Genomic DNA, 15337 nt, shown 5'->3' on the forward strand with positions numbered 1-15337 from the left:
TACACCTTTCATAAGTCTATAATCGGTTTAAATCAAGTCGTTGATATATATTTTCTAGTACAATCTAAAAGACAAAAAAAAAAAAGAAGGCTCACGTAACCTCGGTTACAATTGAGAAGATTAAGGATTTTTTTAGACAAATAGAAAATTATAATCTACGAGGAACTCATTTCCTCTAAGCATCTCAGTGTCGCCAAATACAGCATCAACTTCCATTCTTTTAGTCACTAAAGTATTGTAGTTTTTGCATGGAAAGTAATAAATGTTGTTAATCTAAAAGAATAATAAAAACTTATTTCTAAATGTAACAGTATGTGGGGGCATGGTTGATTGAGAAAATGTAATCTCCGCTTACCGCGTGTCTGGCCCTTGGGCGACGTAATCCTTTTTCTCTTATTTAATACATCCATCCATCCATTTTTATCTATCCCACACTTTTTAAAAATGGCTGATACCGAAGAAAAGAAGATTGTTGAACAAGTAAATATGACTTGAAAAAAATCAAAAAAAAATTCAAAAAAAATATTAACCACTAAAGTATAGCAAGAGGAAGAGGTTGAGTCTCCTGATGTTCATTTCGAGCCCATTGTCAAGTTGGAAGAGGTCGAAGTAAAGACTAACGAAGAACAAGAAGATGTTCTCTTCAAGATGTAACTATACACTATATCGATTCTTTTAATTTGCATAAATTAAATTCATTTGTGACATAGGCGTGCCAAGTTATTCCGTTATAACAAGGACACCAAGGAATGGAAGGAACGTGGTACTGGTGATGTTAAGTTTTTACAACATAAGGATTCCAAGAAGGTTCGTTTGTTGATGCGTCGTGACAAGACCCTCAAGGTCTGTGCCAACCATCTCGTCGATTCTCTCATGAAGCTCTCTCCCAATGTCGGTTCTGACCGTTCTTGGGTTTGGAACGTCACTGCCGATGTCTCTGACGGTAAGCCCGAAGCTGAGACTTTAGCTATCCGTTTCGCCAACTCTGAAAACGCCAACCTTTTCAAGGAGAAGTTCGAGGAAGTTCAAAAGTTAAACGAAGAGTTAAACAAGAAGGAAGAAGAGAAGAAGGAAGAGAAGAAGGCTGATGCCTAAAGTTTCTTCATGAACAAAACATGACTTTATCCCCCCTCCCCTTCCGCCCCTCCTTTTTTTTTCCTTACAAAGTTTACTTTTTTTTACCGTCTATGTGAAATGAGACTAAATATTACTCCACTTACACATCATAAATAGTACTTTTGTCCCAAAATAAACGTTTTTTTAAAATAATATCGAACCATTATCTGTATCTTAAGCCTACCATAACAATCGTTCCCCTGACAAACCATGCTTTACCTCTGATCTGATGCTCATTTAAACCCGCATCATCCATGAATGCGCAATTAGCTAAAATTATACCTTAGTTACTCTACAAATTGTGATAAAAATCTGGCACAGATTCACGATTTCACATCCGGAAAACATTAGGGACTACCACTGTGAATGGCAAACCTTGTGACACATTTTGCTTAAGTTAACAATATCAAGACATTGGGATCTCTTAAAGTGATCCATGCGTAACAACTTTTATTTTCTTGGTTTCAAACTTAGAAACGATAATCTACACATTTAAAATGTAATTATTGACTAAAAATGACGATTCATTATTTTAATTAACGATAGTCCATCTATAAGATATCAATTTAAATAAGCAATCTTTGAAATGATCACCTTGTAATTGTCAATTGTGTAGGGATTTAGGCTGTTGCCACAGTGACAGAGTATAAAGTTGTAATCCAGTCGATTGACCAATGGAAAACCAGATATTCATGATAATTACAGGCCCGCTAATATTTAATAAATGAGCCAAATTACACCCTATTTAACTTTTAATGAGCAAAATCTACATCAAATAAGAAAACTTTGGCATTTACTATGGAACAAGACTCCAACAAAAAAAATTGCATACGATAATTTAGGGTTACTCAAGCTGGGAGGAAGGAAAAGGATGTATTGCTTACTGATGTGTTACAAGTATACATATTGTGCCACGGCAATTCAACCAGTTTGACCAATTCGATTAATTTTGTTCAACGATTGTTTTTTTTCAACACTTTTTTTTTATTTCATTTTTGTTTGTTCTTCCCTTTGGGGGAAATAGTGTAGATTAACAAGCACAGAAACCGACTCAAGTATTTTATTCAGATAGAAAAGAGGCATCTCATTTCAACATTATTCAATGAGTTCAGGAACACAGTCGATCGCAGACCTCACGACCGAAATCAAGCTAACTAGTGGGTCTATTCCCCCACCTTTGGTAGGTGCCTCTACTACAGTTGCTGGGAATAGCCTATATGTGTTTGGTGGTCGATTAGTATCTTCACGTCAAATGACCAATCATCTTTACATTTTGAATTTAGACACTTTAGTCTGGACGCAACATATTGCTCAACCTGACTCTCCACCTGCACCACGTCCTCGATACTTTCATTCGACAAATCTTTTTGGCCGCTATTTGGTAGTTTTTGGCGGTATGAGTTATTCAGTTAGACGCTCATCCCAAAGTCTGTGTGCTTTAGACGATGTCTGTTTATTTGATTTGGAATTAATGACATGGAAATACCCGGATATTGAACCAAGTATATATGCACCGCAATCACGATATGCTCATTTAGCAGTATGCTCAGCCGATAAACTTGTTGTGATGGGTGGTCAGGATATGTCGAACCAATATATAAATGAAATTAATGTGTTTAATCTCACGACATTATCTTGGATCCATGGAGGTGCGCTTAGTAGACAATATGGTGCATATAGAGCCGTAGCCTTCTGTCCTTCCAATGTAGATACTAGTATAATGTCTACACAGCCCTTTTGGCAGGAAAATAATCAGCCCCACAATGATTTACCACTTTGCGTGTATTCCAATTACAATTTCACCGACGTTACTCGCGACCTACAAAGTTTTTCACCACTAACTTCAGCTGAATTCAAAGATCATTCGATGGATATGTCTGGTACATCCTTACCACCTGGTCTTCGATTCCCCTCTGGTGATTTGCTTGGACATCACATGCTTTTGACTGGTACTTATTTAACACCTACGCATCGATCCTTTCACATTTGGGCTCTCAATCTAGCCAATTTAGTTTGGGTGAGAATTGACACGGGCTCTATATTGTCTCACGGTTCATGGAATAGGGGTGTGTTGTATGAAGACAAACAAAAGTTTTTTGTATTTGGAGATAAGTCTAGAGATTTGCTAGAGGATTATAATCATCGCCAAGTGAATTTCGCCCATGTTGCTATTGTGGAATTGGAAGCGTTTGGTATTTATTCCTACCCCAAGGAGACTTGTGCACCGGTTGCTCAAGAACTAGGCCTCAGCATGTTAAATGAACCTAGTATGGCGGATATAGAAATATTAACAGACGATGGTCGTTCAATTCCTGCCAATTCTAGTGTAATTGCACTTCGTTGGACTCATTTTGCTTCATTGCTTTCTGAAAAACTAGAGAATCCTGGTTTCAAAAGTTTATCTTTCCCGGAAAGTTACCCTGTAACCCTGGCGTTTCTACAATTTATTTACACTGATCATTTGATGACTGCTCAACAGCATTATCCGCAGATTCTCTCAAGACTTTTGGTATTAGCTGATGTATACAATTTACCTCGATTAAGATTGTTAGCTACACATGCGTTACATCAAATTCTGACTATCCAGACCGCAAGTATGGTATATGAGACCTCTGCACTTACAGGCCGTACTGCCCTTCAAATTCGTGCTTTACGAGTTATGATCAATGCTAAAAAGATGCTGCACCAGCAACAGCAGCAGCAAAACATCCACCCACAAAAGCATCAAGAGTATCCTTCCATGGATTCACCCTCCATGTTTCCTACACAGTACTCAACACAAAGACAATCAGAGGAAGACGGTGACTTTTTCCAATCACGTATGTCACCTAGTTCCTCAGCCGTAAGAAGATTGACTGGATCTAAATCTTCTACGACGGCATCGCCAGAACCTTCAAGTGTCTACAATATGGTACCATCACCCAAGGTATCGAAATCAAGCAATGTCTATCAATCACAAAGATCTCCTCAATTTGCTCAACGTAAAACTAGTTTGGTTCCATCGATTTCCCAAAATAAAGTGGGATCGATGTCTCCTACTTTTGAAAGACCCAATATGGGAATTCGATTTTAGTACCACTCTTTTTTAAAAAGAAAAAACTGCCATATATTTAACATCTAATAATTACATAGATTTCGTAATCTCCTTTTTTTTTCGTGCAATAAAAATGATTATGAATATAAAAAAAAATCCGTTGTTTTGTTTTTAAAAAGTGTCTACATAATTCAGTTACAGAGTTTACTGATCTGCGTACAGAGCGTAATTGCCTGTCGTCATAGTGACCATGACGCTGGTGCTTGGTGAACACTTTGTGCACAGTTTAATTTTTTGTATCACCAAGTAGGTCATTGAGCCATTTGAATATGATGTATTCTGTCTACTTGGGGAAAAAGTGTATTTACGTCATGTCAATTGAAATTTTGAAAATACATGTATAAATACAAGGCCTTTCATTCACAATTCCAAGTTTTTTTTTTATCTTTATCTTTTTAACAATCTTAAATACCAACTCTCAAAAATGAAATGCTCTATTAGTGAACTCTCCCACCCTAGTGAAGGTAGCGACAACAACTGTCCTGATGTCTACTGTCCCAAAGGTAACTTTACTGCCTCTACTTGTGTCTACAGTGAGACTTTGAATAAGACGGATAATACACTTGCCTCCAAGTACGAATGTTCCAAACGTGACTTCTGTTCCTTGACTTGCTCTCAAATCACCAGTGATTACGATAAGTTTTTGGACACTAGTATTTACAACTCTGCTGAAAGAGGTAGTATCTCCTATGGTTGTAGCAACGGTAACTTGACTGGTAACTTGGGTGTTGCCGAATTTGAATCTTGGGATCAAAAGCCTGTTGTTAGTTTTGCCGCCAAAAACCAACTTTCACTTCTCTTACCCGCTCTTCTCCTTGTCTTGTATTTGCCCTTCATCAAGAGAATCTTTGGAAACTAAATTACAAATTCAATAACCTAATGCTTAATATGTTAATCTACTAAATTAATAATAATAATAAAAAAACACTACCTACTAAACGTAATAATGGCAACCTTAACTATTTAGTAATTTGACCCTTGTATCACTTTGTTTTATATATCAATCAAACCTTACACTAAATTGAATTATCCTCCCATAATATGAGTGGATCACAAACTAGATAACCATTAATTTAAATAGACATAATCGTCCAAGTAAAAAACTACTAATATACATGCTTCAAAACTATATTAGATCATTTAGTTATAGCTTGATGTAAAAAAGAATTCTAGATGAATTATCTGACATGTTAGACTTGTGTTAACACAATTGTATAAAGGTGAGATTATAGTTATTATGTAGCTTCCCTTAAAACAGGCGGGTGCTCTAAATGCATTGTTTTAAGTATATACCAAACCTGTAGCTAGGTATAGAGACAGTTAAAAAAAAAGTAAGAAAAAAAAACTTTATTAATGAAAGTCTAATAGTACATATTATTTTTTACCAAGTAACAGTTACAGAGGCTAAAAAGCAGATAGTTATTCATTAATTATTTGTGGTAGTAAATCAAAGGTTTTACCTACATTCAGCACAGCCTTTTTTGGAACAACAGCAGCCCATAGTTAGAAAATACTTTATAGTTTCTAAACAAAACAAAACCGTTAACGATAACAAGAAAAGTCGGGTTTATATTTATTTGTCAAATGCTGTCAGATGAACAATACAAGCCCCGATGTTCTATTCTTTGTGACCCCATTGTATAAGAAATGAAGAAGACAACATTTTATCTTTCATATAATAACAACAATGACGAAAAAGAAGGGTTTAATGTTGATAAAAAGTTAAACATACCTCCACCGATCGGTGTTTATACTTTTTAATTTTCTTTTCGGCGTTTATTATAAATAAAACAACTTGTCTCATAGCATATATACAGCCCTCTCTTTTTGATACATTAAAGCATGGGGCGTGGATAAGGCTATACGACTACATAGAACTTTTACTGCTCGACAAAAGTAATAATTCTGAACTGTATAAGGTGGCAAATATTTACCAGGCCAGCACTAAAGTGGTAGAAAGACATTTTACTTAATGTATTAAGTGAGTCTATACTTTCATTTAGATATAGAAATATAATTGAGCAAATAAGACTTTATTATAAAAGAAACTACTGCATTTTCGATCAGGACATTACCAAGAGATAGTGTCAGAAGCTAAGTAGATATATAAGTCACTGTTAATATATGTTCAATTCAACATGGGAACAATTTTTTTATAACTTACATGCACAACTACTGCAACCACCTTTAGAGCAACAAGAACCCATTTTAGATAAGAATTTTATATTTGAGTGGAAAATATGCAGATGAGTGAGGTGGGAAACAAGTCCAGTTTATATAACTTTTAGGGGCCCTTTGTTTCTAAATGCTGTCAGATAAAAATGGCAAGTTTATTAACTGTGTGGAGATATCTAACCCATTGGGGTATCGTCCAGAATAGATGACCGATAAGACAACATTTACCATAGAAACTCGGTGATTATCTGCAAAAGGCCAAGAAAAGATTCAGTAACAAACAGAATTTCATTGGTTTAAAAAATAAAGAAAAGCCAAAAAAAGAATATTTTTTTTTCGGGTCCCTCTTTTTTCTTTAGTAAACAAATGGAACAAAACGAGCAACTTGTTCATGAACATGCAGTGTTCATTAACTCCACAGTTAATTCCGTGTATAACCTCATTGTAGCTATTCCCGGTTCTCATTTAGCTATATCGTATTTGAAGAATGCTTACCAAAACGATCCCTTCCGGGTTGCGCTTGAGTTATTCTTGGTCTTTTTTGCCATCAAGTATATGCTTTCCAGAAAATACAAACCTAACGATAACAATGTTGTCTTGACCGAAAAGGTAAAGTCTTATTTGCACAGTGCGTTGTTGGATACTTAAAATTATTTTTTTGAAAAAGGAAGTGGATGACCTTGTTGAAGAATGGCAGCCTGAGCCCTTGGCACCTAAACTTACATCTTACGACCGTTTCAATCTTGAAAAGACACCCATGATTGTAGGTGCGCAATCCGCCAAAGCTAAAGTGGTAGGACATACTAAGCCCTTGATGAACTTGGCCACCAGTAATTATTTAAATTTGGTTGCTTCCGAGCAAATCCGTCAAAAGGCAATTGAGACTTTGAGAAATTACGGTGTTGGTTCTTGCGGTCCTCCTGGTTTCTATGGTACCATTGATGTGCACATGGATTTGGAAAGAGATATTTCACGTTTTTTGGGTACCGATGATGCGATTATTTATGCCCAAGGTTTCTCTACTATCTCTTCTGTCATTCCTGCCTTTGCCAAACGTGGCGATTACTTAGTTGTGTAAGGTCCCCCCATAAAATGTCTCACTTTTTAATGATTTCTAATTCATATCACCTTTTTTACAAACAGCGATGCTGGTGTTAATTTTGCAATTCAAAAAGGTGTCCAAATTTCTCGTTCGATTATCCGTACTTTCAAGCACAATGATATGGAGGATTTGGAACGTGTCTTGAACGATATCAATACCGAACATATTGTCGTAAGTTTTTCAATCTCTCTCTTTTTCCACTCAGCATCTAATCCCATTTGTTTTTATAGCATAAGAAACGTTTGACCCGTCGCTTCATTGTTACCGAAGGCCTGTTCGCAAATTTCGGTGACATTGCTCCTTTAGATAAATTGGTAAGAAAATAATGAGTGTAACACAAGACAATAAACCTAAATATTTGTCCAATTAGGTTGAATTGAAAAAGAAATTCAAGTACCGTTTGATCCTGGATGAGTCTCAATCCATTGGTGTTATCGGTCGTAGAGGTGCCGGTTTAACCGACTTGTACAATATTGATGTAAGTTCTCTTTTTTGTATGGCAGAGGTAAACGATACTCTTTATATTAACAAAAAGGAATGATTAGGCTAAGGAAATCGATATGATTTCTGGCTCTTTGGCTAATGCTGTTTGTGGTTCTGGTGGATTCTGTGCCGGTAGTGTCGAAGTTATTGACCATCAGCGTCTTTCAGGTAGTGCTTATTGTTTCTCTGCCTCTATGCCTGCTATGCTTGCCGTATCTGCTTCTGAAGCCTTCCGTATCCTTGAACAACAACCCGCTATCTTGAAGGAATTGGCTGAACGTATTTTGGCCTTCCGTCAAGTCTTGACACACAAATCTTTGGAGCCTTTTATCTACCTTGAATCTGGCGATATTAACTGCCCTTCTCCTTTCTTCCATATCTGTGTCAAAAAGTCCTATTTACAGGTGCACACTTTGGATAACGAAGATAAGGTGTCACGAGAGGCTGAAGAACGCTTGTTACAAGATGTGGTAGACGAATGTGCCTACCAAGGTGTCCTTGTCACACGTGCCAAGTATGTCTATGAGCAAGAACAAAACTGTCCTCGCCCTAGTATCAAGATTTCCATCACCACTGGATTAAACAAGAAGGAAAACGAAAAGGCTGCCAATACCGTTAAATCTGCCATTGTTAAAGTCTTTGGCAAATGGAGAAAATAAATGTTTTCTCTATCTATTTTTACACTTTACACCTAATAAAAATCACGCACCTTGTTACACACAACAAACGTCAAAGAGAAGAAGGAAAAAAAGGATGAGATAAAAAAAAGTTGCATGAAGTAATCATATTGTTTTATTAGACGCGACTATCAATTTTCTCACTGAATTAAATTGGCTTTTATTTACATAGAATTATGTAAGCCAATTGACAAACCATGTGTGCAGTGTGTGTACATTGCTATATTATTAAAAGCCACCACGTTTTTGTTATAGCAATCCTAGCATATTAACTGCGCGTATAAAGGTTACTTTTGAAGAAGGGAGCTATGTATGTGCTTGCAAGGTTGAAATCTACACATCCCTATAATTTAAGTCTTATTTATGTGATCTCTTATTTCAAATCTGATTTCTATTCTTTTTAGTTCATGTCTGTGTCTAGTTACATGATAATTGGGGTTTTTTTATGAAATGAACCCTGTCACTATTGATACGTAATGTTAAATCACTGATAAACAATTTGAGAGTGTATACTCCAGATGTTTATTTTCACAAGTCAATCAATATCAGTAAAAAAAAAAAAAAAAAAAAAATCTGAAACGCATCTATTCCTTTTATAATCCTGACATAAGCCAGTTTTTATTTATAAATAAAAGCCGCCCACTTCCTTTTTTCTTCTTTTTTTTTTTTTTTACTCTTTTTTAAACAAAAAACTTCCGAGATAGAATGAGGTTATCTTCATTAACTTTCTTGCTGTTCGTAATAATTCTCTGTGATATACAATTTTTACGTTGGAGGATCTGGTAAATATTACGCTTGATATATTTTACACTAAAGATATCTTGGATCAGACTGTAAATGGCTGTGAGCAGGCAGTAAATGTTAAAAAAAAAGAGGACGCATACACGGTCCAAGAAGGTTTGATCGAAGCGTTCAAGATAATTATCCCAAGAATGACAAAATTCATTTTTGGAGGCAATATAATTATCTGGTATAGGTTTAGAGTAAACAACGTCGCCAATAACGATTATGTTATCAGCTATAAGCATAACAAACCCCCCTTTATTTGTTGGCAAGCTCTTTTTATCGACGTTAGAAGAGCAACCGATTTTCCAAAATATCTGTATGGAACGCAACATCGTATTAGACAGTACCGATCAAAAAAGATATCATGCGCGTTGCTACCATCAGGAAGAAGTCGAAGTGAACGGTGGATTGCTCAATGAATCAAGGATCACTGATTGCTGTCAGCTTATGCCTGCCTTTGACCACAGGTCTATATATCTGGTATACATACAAATGAAAAATTCTTGAAACCCCGACATGCAGCCACTTGCAGTCATGGCAATCGTCTGGGTATACCAGCCAACGATTACAGCATGTCTATCCTTTTGGTTTCCCCATTTTTTATAATCATCTGTGTGATAAGAATATCACAATAATTAAAATACAGAGCCTGGATTCGGTTGTAAAGAGAAATAGTGATGTTGCATCACTTGTAATGGCTCTGGAACAACAATTTAAGAAAAACGATGGGAAGCTTGACGTCAAGTCTTTGTGAGAGAGCAGAAGGGAGTGTGTGCCCAGATTATGGGGGACAGTCTCTTTTCCCATATACCTCAATAGCAAATGACAAGGTCAAGCAGAATATTATATCGTGCTTTTTAAAAATCAGGTCTCTGTTTCTTTGTTATTCTCTTGTGTTTCCCTTTCGAGGTTTTCTTTAAGGATGAGTTAAAGCTACGATGGAGTCCTTAATTTATAAGCCGACCCCGTCCTACTGTTATTTTCTTTATCCCAAAGCACCAACTAGTAAGTATATAGGAAAATGCCCTAACGACTAGGCTTTAAATTTATTAGGTACGTAATTTGCTCCTTCTTGTCTAAACAATCCTGGAGAAATATTCACAAATGATTTATCAACGTGTTTATCCATTTCCTCTTGTTTCCATCGATGCTCTCTTTCTTTATCCAGTTGGGTCAGGATTGGTAATTTACTCGTGATGTATTCATCCATAGAAATATAGCGATCCTTATTCATATCCATATCCTTGTAGACGCGATCAATGATGACTTTAATATGTTGTGCGTTGGGGTCGATACTACGCTCCAGACCGTACATGGATTTTAACTCTTGTTCATCCCAAAAACCGTCTCCATCCAGATCATGTATTTTGAAGAAAGTGACCTCATCCGTCACTTCAATATGATGGTCGTCATGCATGTGTCTATTATCAAATGATTATTTAAACAAGGGACCTACTACCTACTCCATAGTGTATTTACTTACTGGAGTTCAAACTCGCCTTGTAATTCACACAAGACTACAGCCATTAATGAAAATAATACAACGAATAACTTCATTTTTTTTAATGATAGGAAAAAAGAAAAAGAAAAAAGAAAGTGAAAAAAAAATAAAGGGAGGAAAGGGTTTTGATTAAAAAAAAAGGTTATCGCATATCCGCATACAATTTTTTTAATTTGGGATCAAATCGTTTTCCCCCACCACGTCCTCTACGTCTTGTACCACCGCCAAACCTTACATTCTTTCTTGCAAACCTTTTCATATAGCGTTAGTCTCCCGTTTCTTTATTTCTTTGTATCAATTATAGTGGCACTTACCGTGTGGCTAACAATGCTTCCATCCCATCGTCACATACAATACAGCCCGTCATGGGTTCCTTGTTTTGATTTTCACGGAATTCCACCTTGAGAATTACTGACCCACACTCACACATGTCATTTTGGATTGTTACATCTATGATAAAAGCTCTAGTCAATATACACTATGCATCACAATAATGGAGGGCGTTTGTGTTCTATACGTTACTTTTGACTGTGTCCACAAAGGAAGAAACAATATTACATTCATTACAACTCAATTTCCATCGAGGAGCCGAAGTAGCGTCCAAGATAAATGAACCATTACATTCAGACTCAGGACAAGGACAGACCGCTGTTGTCACCATTGAATGAGGACAGGTGGGATGTGGACAATGGTTACAAGCCATACCCTTTTTAAAGTTTTCAAACGGAGGGTTGTTGTAACATGCGGGACAGATAGGATAACCCGTTCCTTTGGATCCTGTTGAATAAAGTACTAATTCGAAATCATCCAGAGGCTACAAGAAAAAGGAGAGGAGGGGTTTAATAAGTACATGCATATATTTTCTTGTAAATTTGCATACACATTTAAGTTCCTTGTAGAGTTTAATGTGACCATTGAGAGGAAGCGAATAAGTTTCGTCGCAAGTGGCACAATGAAGACGATTGGGTTTCAATGAAATGTATTTCATATACCTTTGATAATGAAAAAAAAAAAAGGTTTAGACAATAATGAATGGTTCTTTAAATTAAATCATTTTACCGTTTGCATTTTCCACATTTGGAAAACGATTTTCCTGTTGCAGCCAATGGAGAGAACGTTGCCTCGAAAAGTTCATCCATTGCTTCAATCTAAAGGTACAATATAATTAGGTTTTCATTGTTATATAATCTTATGTTGGTGACTATACTTGTTTTGTAAAGTAAGCGAATTTTTTTGCAAACATATTTAAGAAATAAAGCAAGACATCTCCATGTGCTGCTTTACCTGAAGCGATTAAATTCAACTGTTGTTCAACATCAGAGCGCATAGTGGGTAAAGAAAGTTCTGGGTCAATCTTTTGATAACCATGAATCAAGACAATACCCAAATTTGTAGGAATTAATTTTCGACCTGACGTGACTTGGACGTAATTTCGTTGACAAATGTTATTGATATGTGTAGGAATCGAAGCATCTGTACCGATACCATTCTGTTCCATTAACCCAATTAATTCGGATTCTGTCAAATAATCAGGCGCACTCGTCTTTCCCTCTGACAGTTGAATCGTTTGAATCTCGAGTGTTTCTCCTTGTTTGAATTCAGGAATATATTCATCTGCTTTGGTTATCCTGTATATCTTGATCAATACTTAATCCCCGCCTATTTTTTTTCTCGTTTTAAACTCACCAGTGCATAACAGATGTAAATCCAGGTGAAGTAACTTTGGTGCCTTGACAATCAAATTTTTCATCTCCAATGGCAAATGTCACATTGGTGGTGGTATATTTTAAACCAGGACTGACTGAACCGATAAATGAACGTGTGATGAAATCATATAATCGCCATACATCACCCGGCATATCGCCTTCATTTGCCATGCGCATGGGTGTACTATTTTAATAGTCAATAATTAAAAATTTAAAAGGGGGGGGGGGCAGGACAAAAAAAAAAAAAAAGAGGGGTTACTATACTTACATGGGAGGATGATCACCTGTATCCGTACCACCAGAGGGACGATCATACCCGTTTGCTAATAAGGTCTTACAGTGTTGACCCCAATCTAAATGAGAAGACTGTTCCCGCAGTACGCTATCGAGATCAAAGCTTTCTGGGTATTTAGATGTTTCTGTACGTGGGTAAGAGATGTAACCTTGCATGTACAGTCTTTCTGCAAGACTCATCTAAATTAAAATTAATATTATATATACAAGCATAAAAAATGCGGGGATAATAGAATATCTTACACATTCACTAGGACTGATGCCTAGACTTGAGGAACAATGTTTCAACATTTCAACCTACAAGAAAACAAAAAATTAGTCTTGTTGTTTACATTAAATAGAATAAATACTCTTACAGTATTTAATGCATGAGGTCTTGGTTTGGATTTCTTTTGTATATTGATATTCACAACCCTACAAGGTATTAGAGACTAGATCAATTCATATATAAACCTATTCTTGTGATATTTACTTTGCTCCCTCAGATTTAGCATCTTGGACCATATTGACGAACATGGTAGCCACTTGACGATCAAAGACTCTTTCTCGAATCCAAGAAAGTTTAATAGAAGAGTCCGATTTCTTGACTGTGGTGGCCACAGACCAAAATGGCTCTGGTTGAAATGCTTGGATACGATCATGACGTTCCACACAAAAAGAAAGTGTGGGTGTTTGACAGGGACCATAACTGATGACGGTAGAATCTAGATCGCCATATTTTCCTTGGAAAAAACGGGTTTGAAAACGAGTGAATGCTACACCTACTTTTAAATCAAGTTCTTGACGTGCATCCACAGCTATTTATTAACGTGCTAGAGTGAGTATGTGTATTGATCTTTTTATTTATTCGATCTACCTCTGGATTCGTTCTCGTTTGGTTTGCCTAGATTGTTCATGGCTTTACGTACGTCTTCCTTTGTAATGGCTAAACAACATATAATTAAATAAGGTCTATGTCTATTTAAAAAAAAAGCGTACCTGAAAATTTGGCTCGCAAGACATTGGTCATACTACCATGCTTCATATTCGGTAAACAATTTTCAATCACCTCAAAGCAAATATTCTCTCCTTCCCGATCACAATCCAACCAGAGCACCAAGAAATCCACGCCTCTCGCCACAGTCTGCAAATGGTGTGTCATGTGTGATTTAGGGTTCGATTCTGATTTGATTGTCTTTGCCTCAAACAATTTTAAAGGATCGATATCCCATGAGTTGAATTCTTTGGTGAAATCGAGACCATAGACATGACCTGTGACTGAAGTGAATTTATAGTCGGCGGGGTCGTTACGAAACATGCCTTTCCATTCGTGAACAGGTGTAGCATGACGTTCTGTTGTAAACTTTTTTGAGAGGAGGGGATGTTAATGGGTATGGCAGAAACGGTGGACCGTTTTTTTTTTTACCTGGCCATTGGGAGCAAGTAGACGACTCAAGGCTTCTGCTAATGAAGGCTTTTCAGCCACCTATGTATGTGCATGTTATGATGAATGTCAAGTTGAAGGGTTATGCCTCTGTTTTTGTTTACCATGAGCACTCTGCAGGGTGACATAATAATGTAAGTTTAAAGAAAAAGAGAGAACGCGTTTTTGAGTCCAAAAAAAAAAAGATTTTCGTGCTGAATTAAATTTTGCCATAGTAACAAGTGTCACTATGGAAATTTTACTCTATGAAATGCTGGGTTGCCGAGAATTGATACCAACCTATGGACTCTTAGCGTATTTTTTATTGGCGCTAACGACAATAACAATGATTTCATTCTCTTTAAGAGGGGGTCTACATTTACTTTAGACTACATCCAGAATACATGTACGTCAGGTGTCGCTTTTTTTAGAATCTCGAGTGTAATCGTGTATTCATCATGATTTACAGTCTATCTCTTGCACAAATCGTGTAGTAAATTTATTTAAATCTAGAGCAGCAAAGTTCTCTCTTGTTGTTAATCAGACAATATGTATGATTTTGTTGTCGTATCGATCTTTTCTTTAATAAGTGGCGAACTCCCTTAGGTGTGCGTTTTTTTTTTTTTTTTTTTTTTTTTTTTTTTTTTTTTTTACTATTTAATGCAAAAAAAAAAACGGGGTTTCGTTTTTATTTTAGCGCTTTTTATGTTACAATAAGTAAAAGTGGCGTACACACTCATGTTTCCTCTCGGAGGCCGGATCACTCCGTGTTCCCTGTTTTTCTATTAGGACGATTGGCTTCGATCGTCCTTTTTCATGTAAAGTGAGTAAAATTGATTGATATCGAGGAGCTGTATTATTCCAAAGAAATAAACCCTAGACCACTGACAAGTATGGATTTTTGTTTGTGTTTGAAAAAGATGTTTGGGGCTGTCCGTTTCTAATTTTGCAAAAAGTAAGACGGATACGAGAACATGGGCTCCCAGATGATTGTACCAAGA

General features: G+C 36.4%; 6 protein-coding genes across 6 annotated transcripts; 4 read left to right on the top strand and 2 right to left on the bottom strand.

Annotated features, from left to right (window-relative positions):
- Nucleotides 1–444: 444 nt before the first annotated feature.
- Nucleotides 445–1095, top strand: EV154DRAFT_480819 (RanBP1 domain-containing protein; the record flags this gene model as incomplete). The annotated part of the gene is made up of 3 exons (XM_051598352.1): nucleotides 445–480; nucleotides 544–650; nucleotides 711–1095. The coding sequence occupies 3 exons, from the start codon at nucleotides 445–447 to the stop codon at nucleotides 1093–1095; spliced, it is 528 nt and encodes a 175-aa protein (XP_051458257.1).
- A 975-nt stretch (nucleotides 1096–2070) lies between these two features.
- On the top strand, nucleotides 2071–4306 carry EV154DRAFT_506665 (uncharacterized protein). The gene has a single exon (XM_051601310.1). The coding sequence runs from the start codon at nucleotides 2219–2221 to the stop codon at nucleotides 4187–4189; it is 1971 nt and encodes a 656-aa protein (XP_051458258.1). The 5' UTR covers nucleotides 2071–2218; the 3' UTR covers nucleotides 4190–4306.
- A 307-nt stretch (nucleotides 4307–4613) lies between these two features.
- EV154DRAFT_551169 (uncharacterized protein) lies at nucleotides 4614–5069 on the top strand (the record flags this gene model as incomplete). The annotated part of the gene is made up of 1 exon (XM_051604963.1): nucleotides 4614–5069. The coding sequence occupies exon 1, from the start codon at nucleotides 4635–4637 to the stop codon at nucleotides 5067–5069; it is 435 nt and encodes a 144-aa protein (XP_051458259.1). The 5' UTR covers nucleotides 4614–4634.
- A 1669-nt stretch (nucleotides 5070–6738) lies between these two features.
- EV154DRAFT_543492 (pyridoxal phosphate-dependent transferase) lies at nucleotides 6739–8986 on the top strand. Its single transcript, XM_051604559.1, has 6 exons — nucleotides 6739–6994; nucleotides 7053–7459; nucleotides 7529–7658; nucleotides 7718–7801; nucleotides 7858–7965; nucleotides 8033–8986. Exons 1-6 carry the CDS (start codon nucleotides 6752–6754, stop codon nucleotides 8627–8629), a joined length of 1569 nt encoding a protein of 522 aa, XP_051458260.1. The 5' UTR covers nucleotides 6739–6751; the 3' UTR covers nucleotides 8630–8986.
- A 1311-nt stretch (nucleotides 8987–10297) lies between these two features.
- Nucleotides 10298–10990, bottom strand: EV154DRAFT_562888 (uncharacterized protein; the record flags this gene model as incomplete). Its single annotated transcript, XM_051605751.1, has 4 exons — nucleotides 10298–10347; nucleotides 10408–10435; nucleotides 10491–10854; nucleotides 10917–10990. 4 exons carry the CDS (start codon nucleotides 10988–10990, stop codon nucleotides 10298–10300), a joined length of 516 nt encoding a protein of 171 aa, XP_051458261.1.
- Nucleotides 10975–14978, bottom strand: EV154DRAFT_506674 (DNA topoisomerase). The gene is made up of 15 exons (XM_051601311.1): nucleotides 14462–14978; nucleotides 14340–14399; nucleotides 13913–14276; nucleotides 13791–13859; nucleotides 13407–13731; nucleotides 13291–13348; nucleotides 13178–13231; nucleotides 12909–13114; nucleotides 12621–12824; nucleotides 12142–12562; nucleotides 11994–12082; nucleotides 11815–11926; nucleotides 11457–11748; nucleotides 11249–11384; nucleotides 10975–11185 (listed from the first exon to the last, which is right to left on the bottom strand). Exons 1-15 carry the CDS (start codon nucleotides 14483–14485, stop codon nucleotides 11077–11079), a joined length of 2523 nt encoding a protein of 840 aa, XP_051458262.1. The 5' UTR covers nucleotides 14486–14978; the 3' UTR covers nucleotides 10975–11076.
- Nucleotides 14979–15337: the final 359 nt, after the last annotated feature.

This window comes from Mucor mucedo (genome assembly GCF_025094135.1).
Source record: "Mucor mucedo strain NRRL 3635 chromosome Unknown EV154scaffold_39, whole genome shotgun sequence".
Classification (NCBI taxonomy): Eukaryota; Fungi; Mucoromycota; class Mucoromycetes; order Mucorales; family Mucoraceae; genus Mucor; species Mucor mucedo.

Excerpts from the sequence above, each read along its gene's own strand:
- EV154DRAFT_506665 (XM_051601310.1), top strand. The coding sequence starts at position 2,219 with ATGAGTTCAGGAACACAGTCGATCGCAGACCTCACGACCGAAATCAAG.
- EV154DRAFT_543492 (XM_051604559.1), top strand. The coding sequence starts at position 6,752 with ATGGAACAAAACGAGCAACTTGTTCATGAACATGCAGTGTTCATTAAC. Across the intron at positions 7,460-7,528 it reads CGTGGCGATTACTTAGTTGT|CGATGCTGGTGTTAATTTTG; the intron begins GTAAGGTCCCCC and ends TTTTACAAACAG. Across the intron at positions 7,966-8,032 it reads CCGACTTGTACAATATTGAT|GCTAAGGAAATCGATATGAT; the intron begins GTAAGTTCTCTT and ends AGGAATGATTAG.
- EV154DRAFT_506674 (XM_051601311.1), bottom strand. The coding sequence starts at position 14,485 with ATGTCACCCTGCAGAGTGCTCATG. Across the intron at positions 14,277-14,339 it reads TACTTGCTCCCAATGGCCAG|TTTACAACAGAACGTCATGC; the intron begins GTAAAAAAAAAA and ends CTCTCAAAAAAG. Across the intron at positions 13,732-13,790 it reads AAACGAGAACGAATCCAGAG|CTGTGGATGCACGTCAAGAA; the intron begins GTAGATCGAATA and ends GTTAATAAATAG.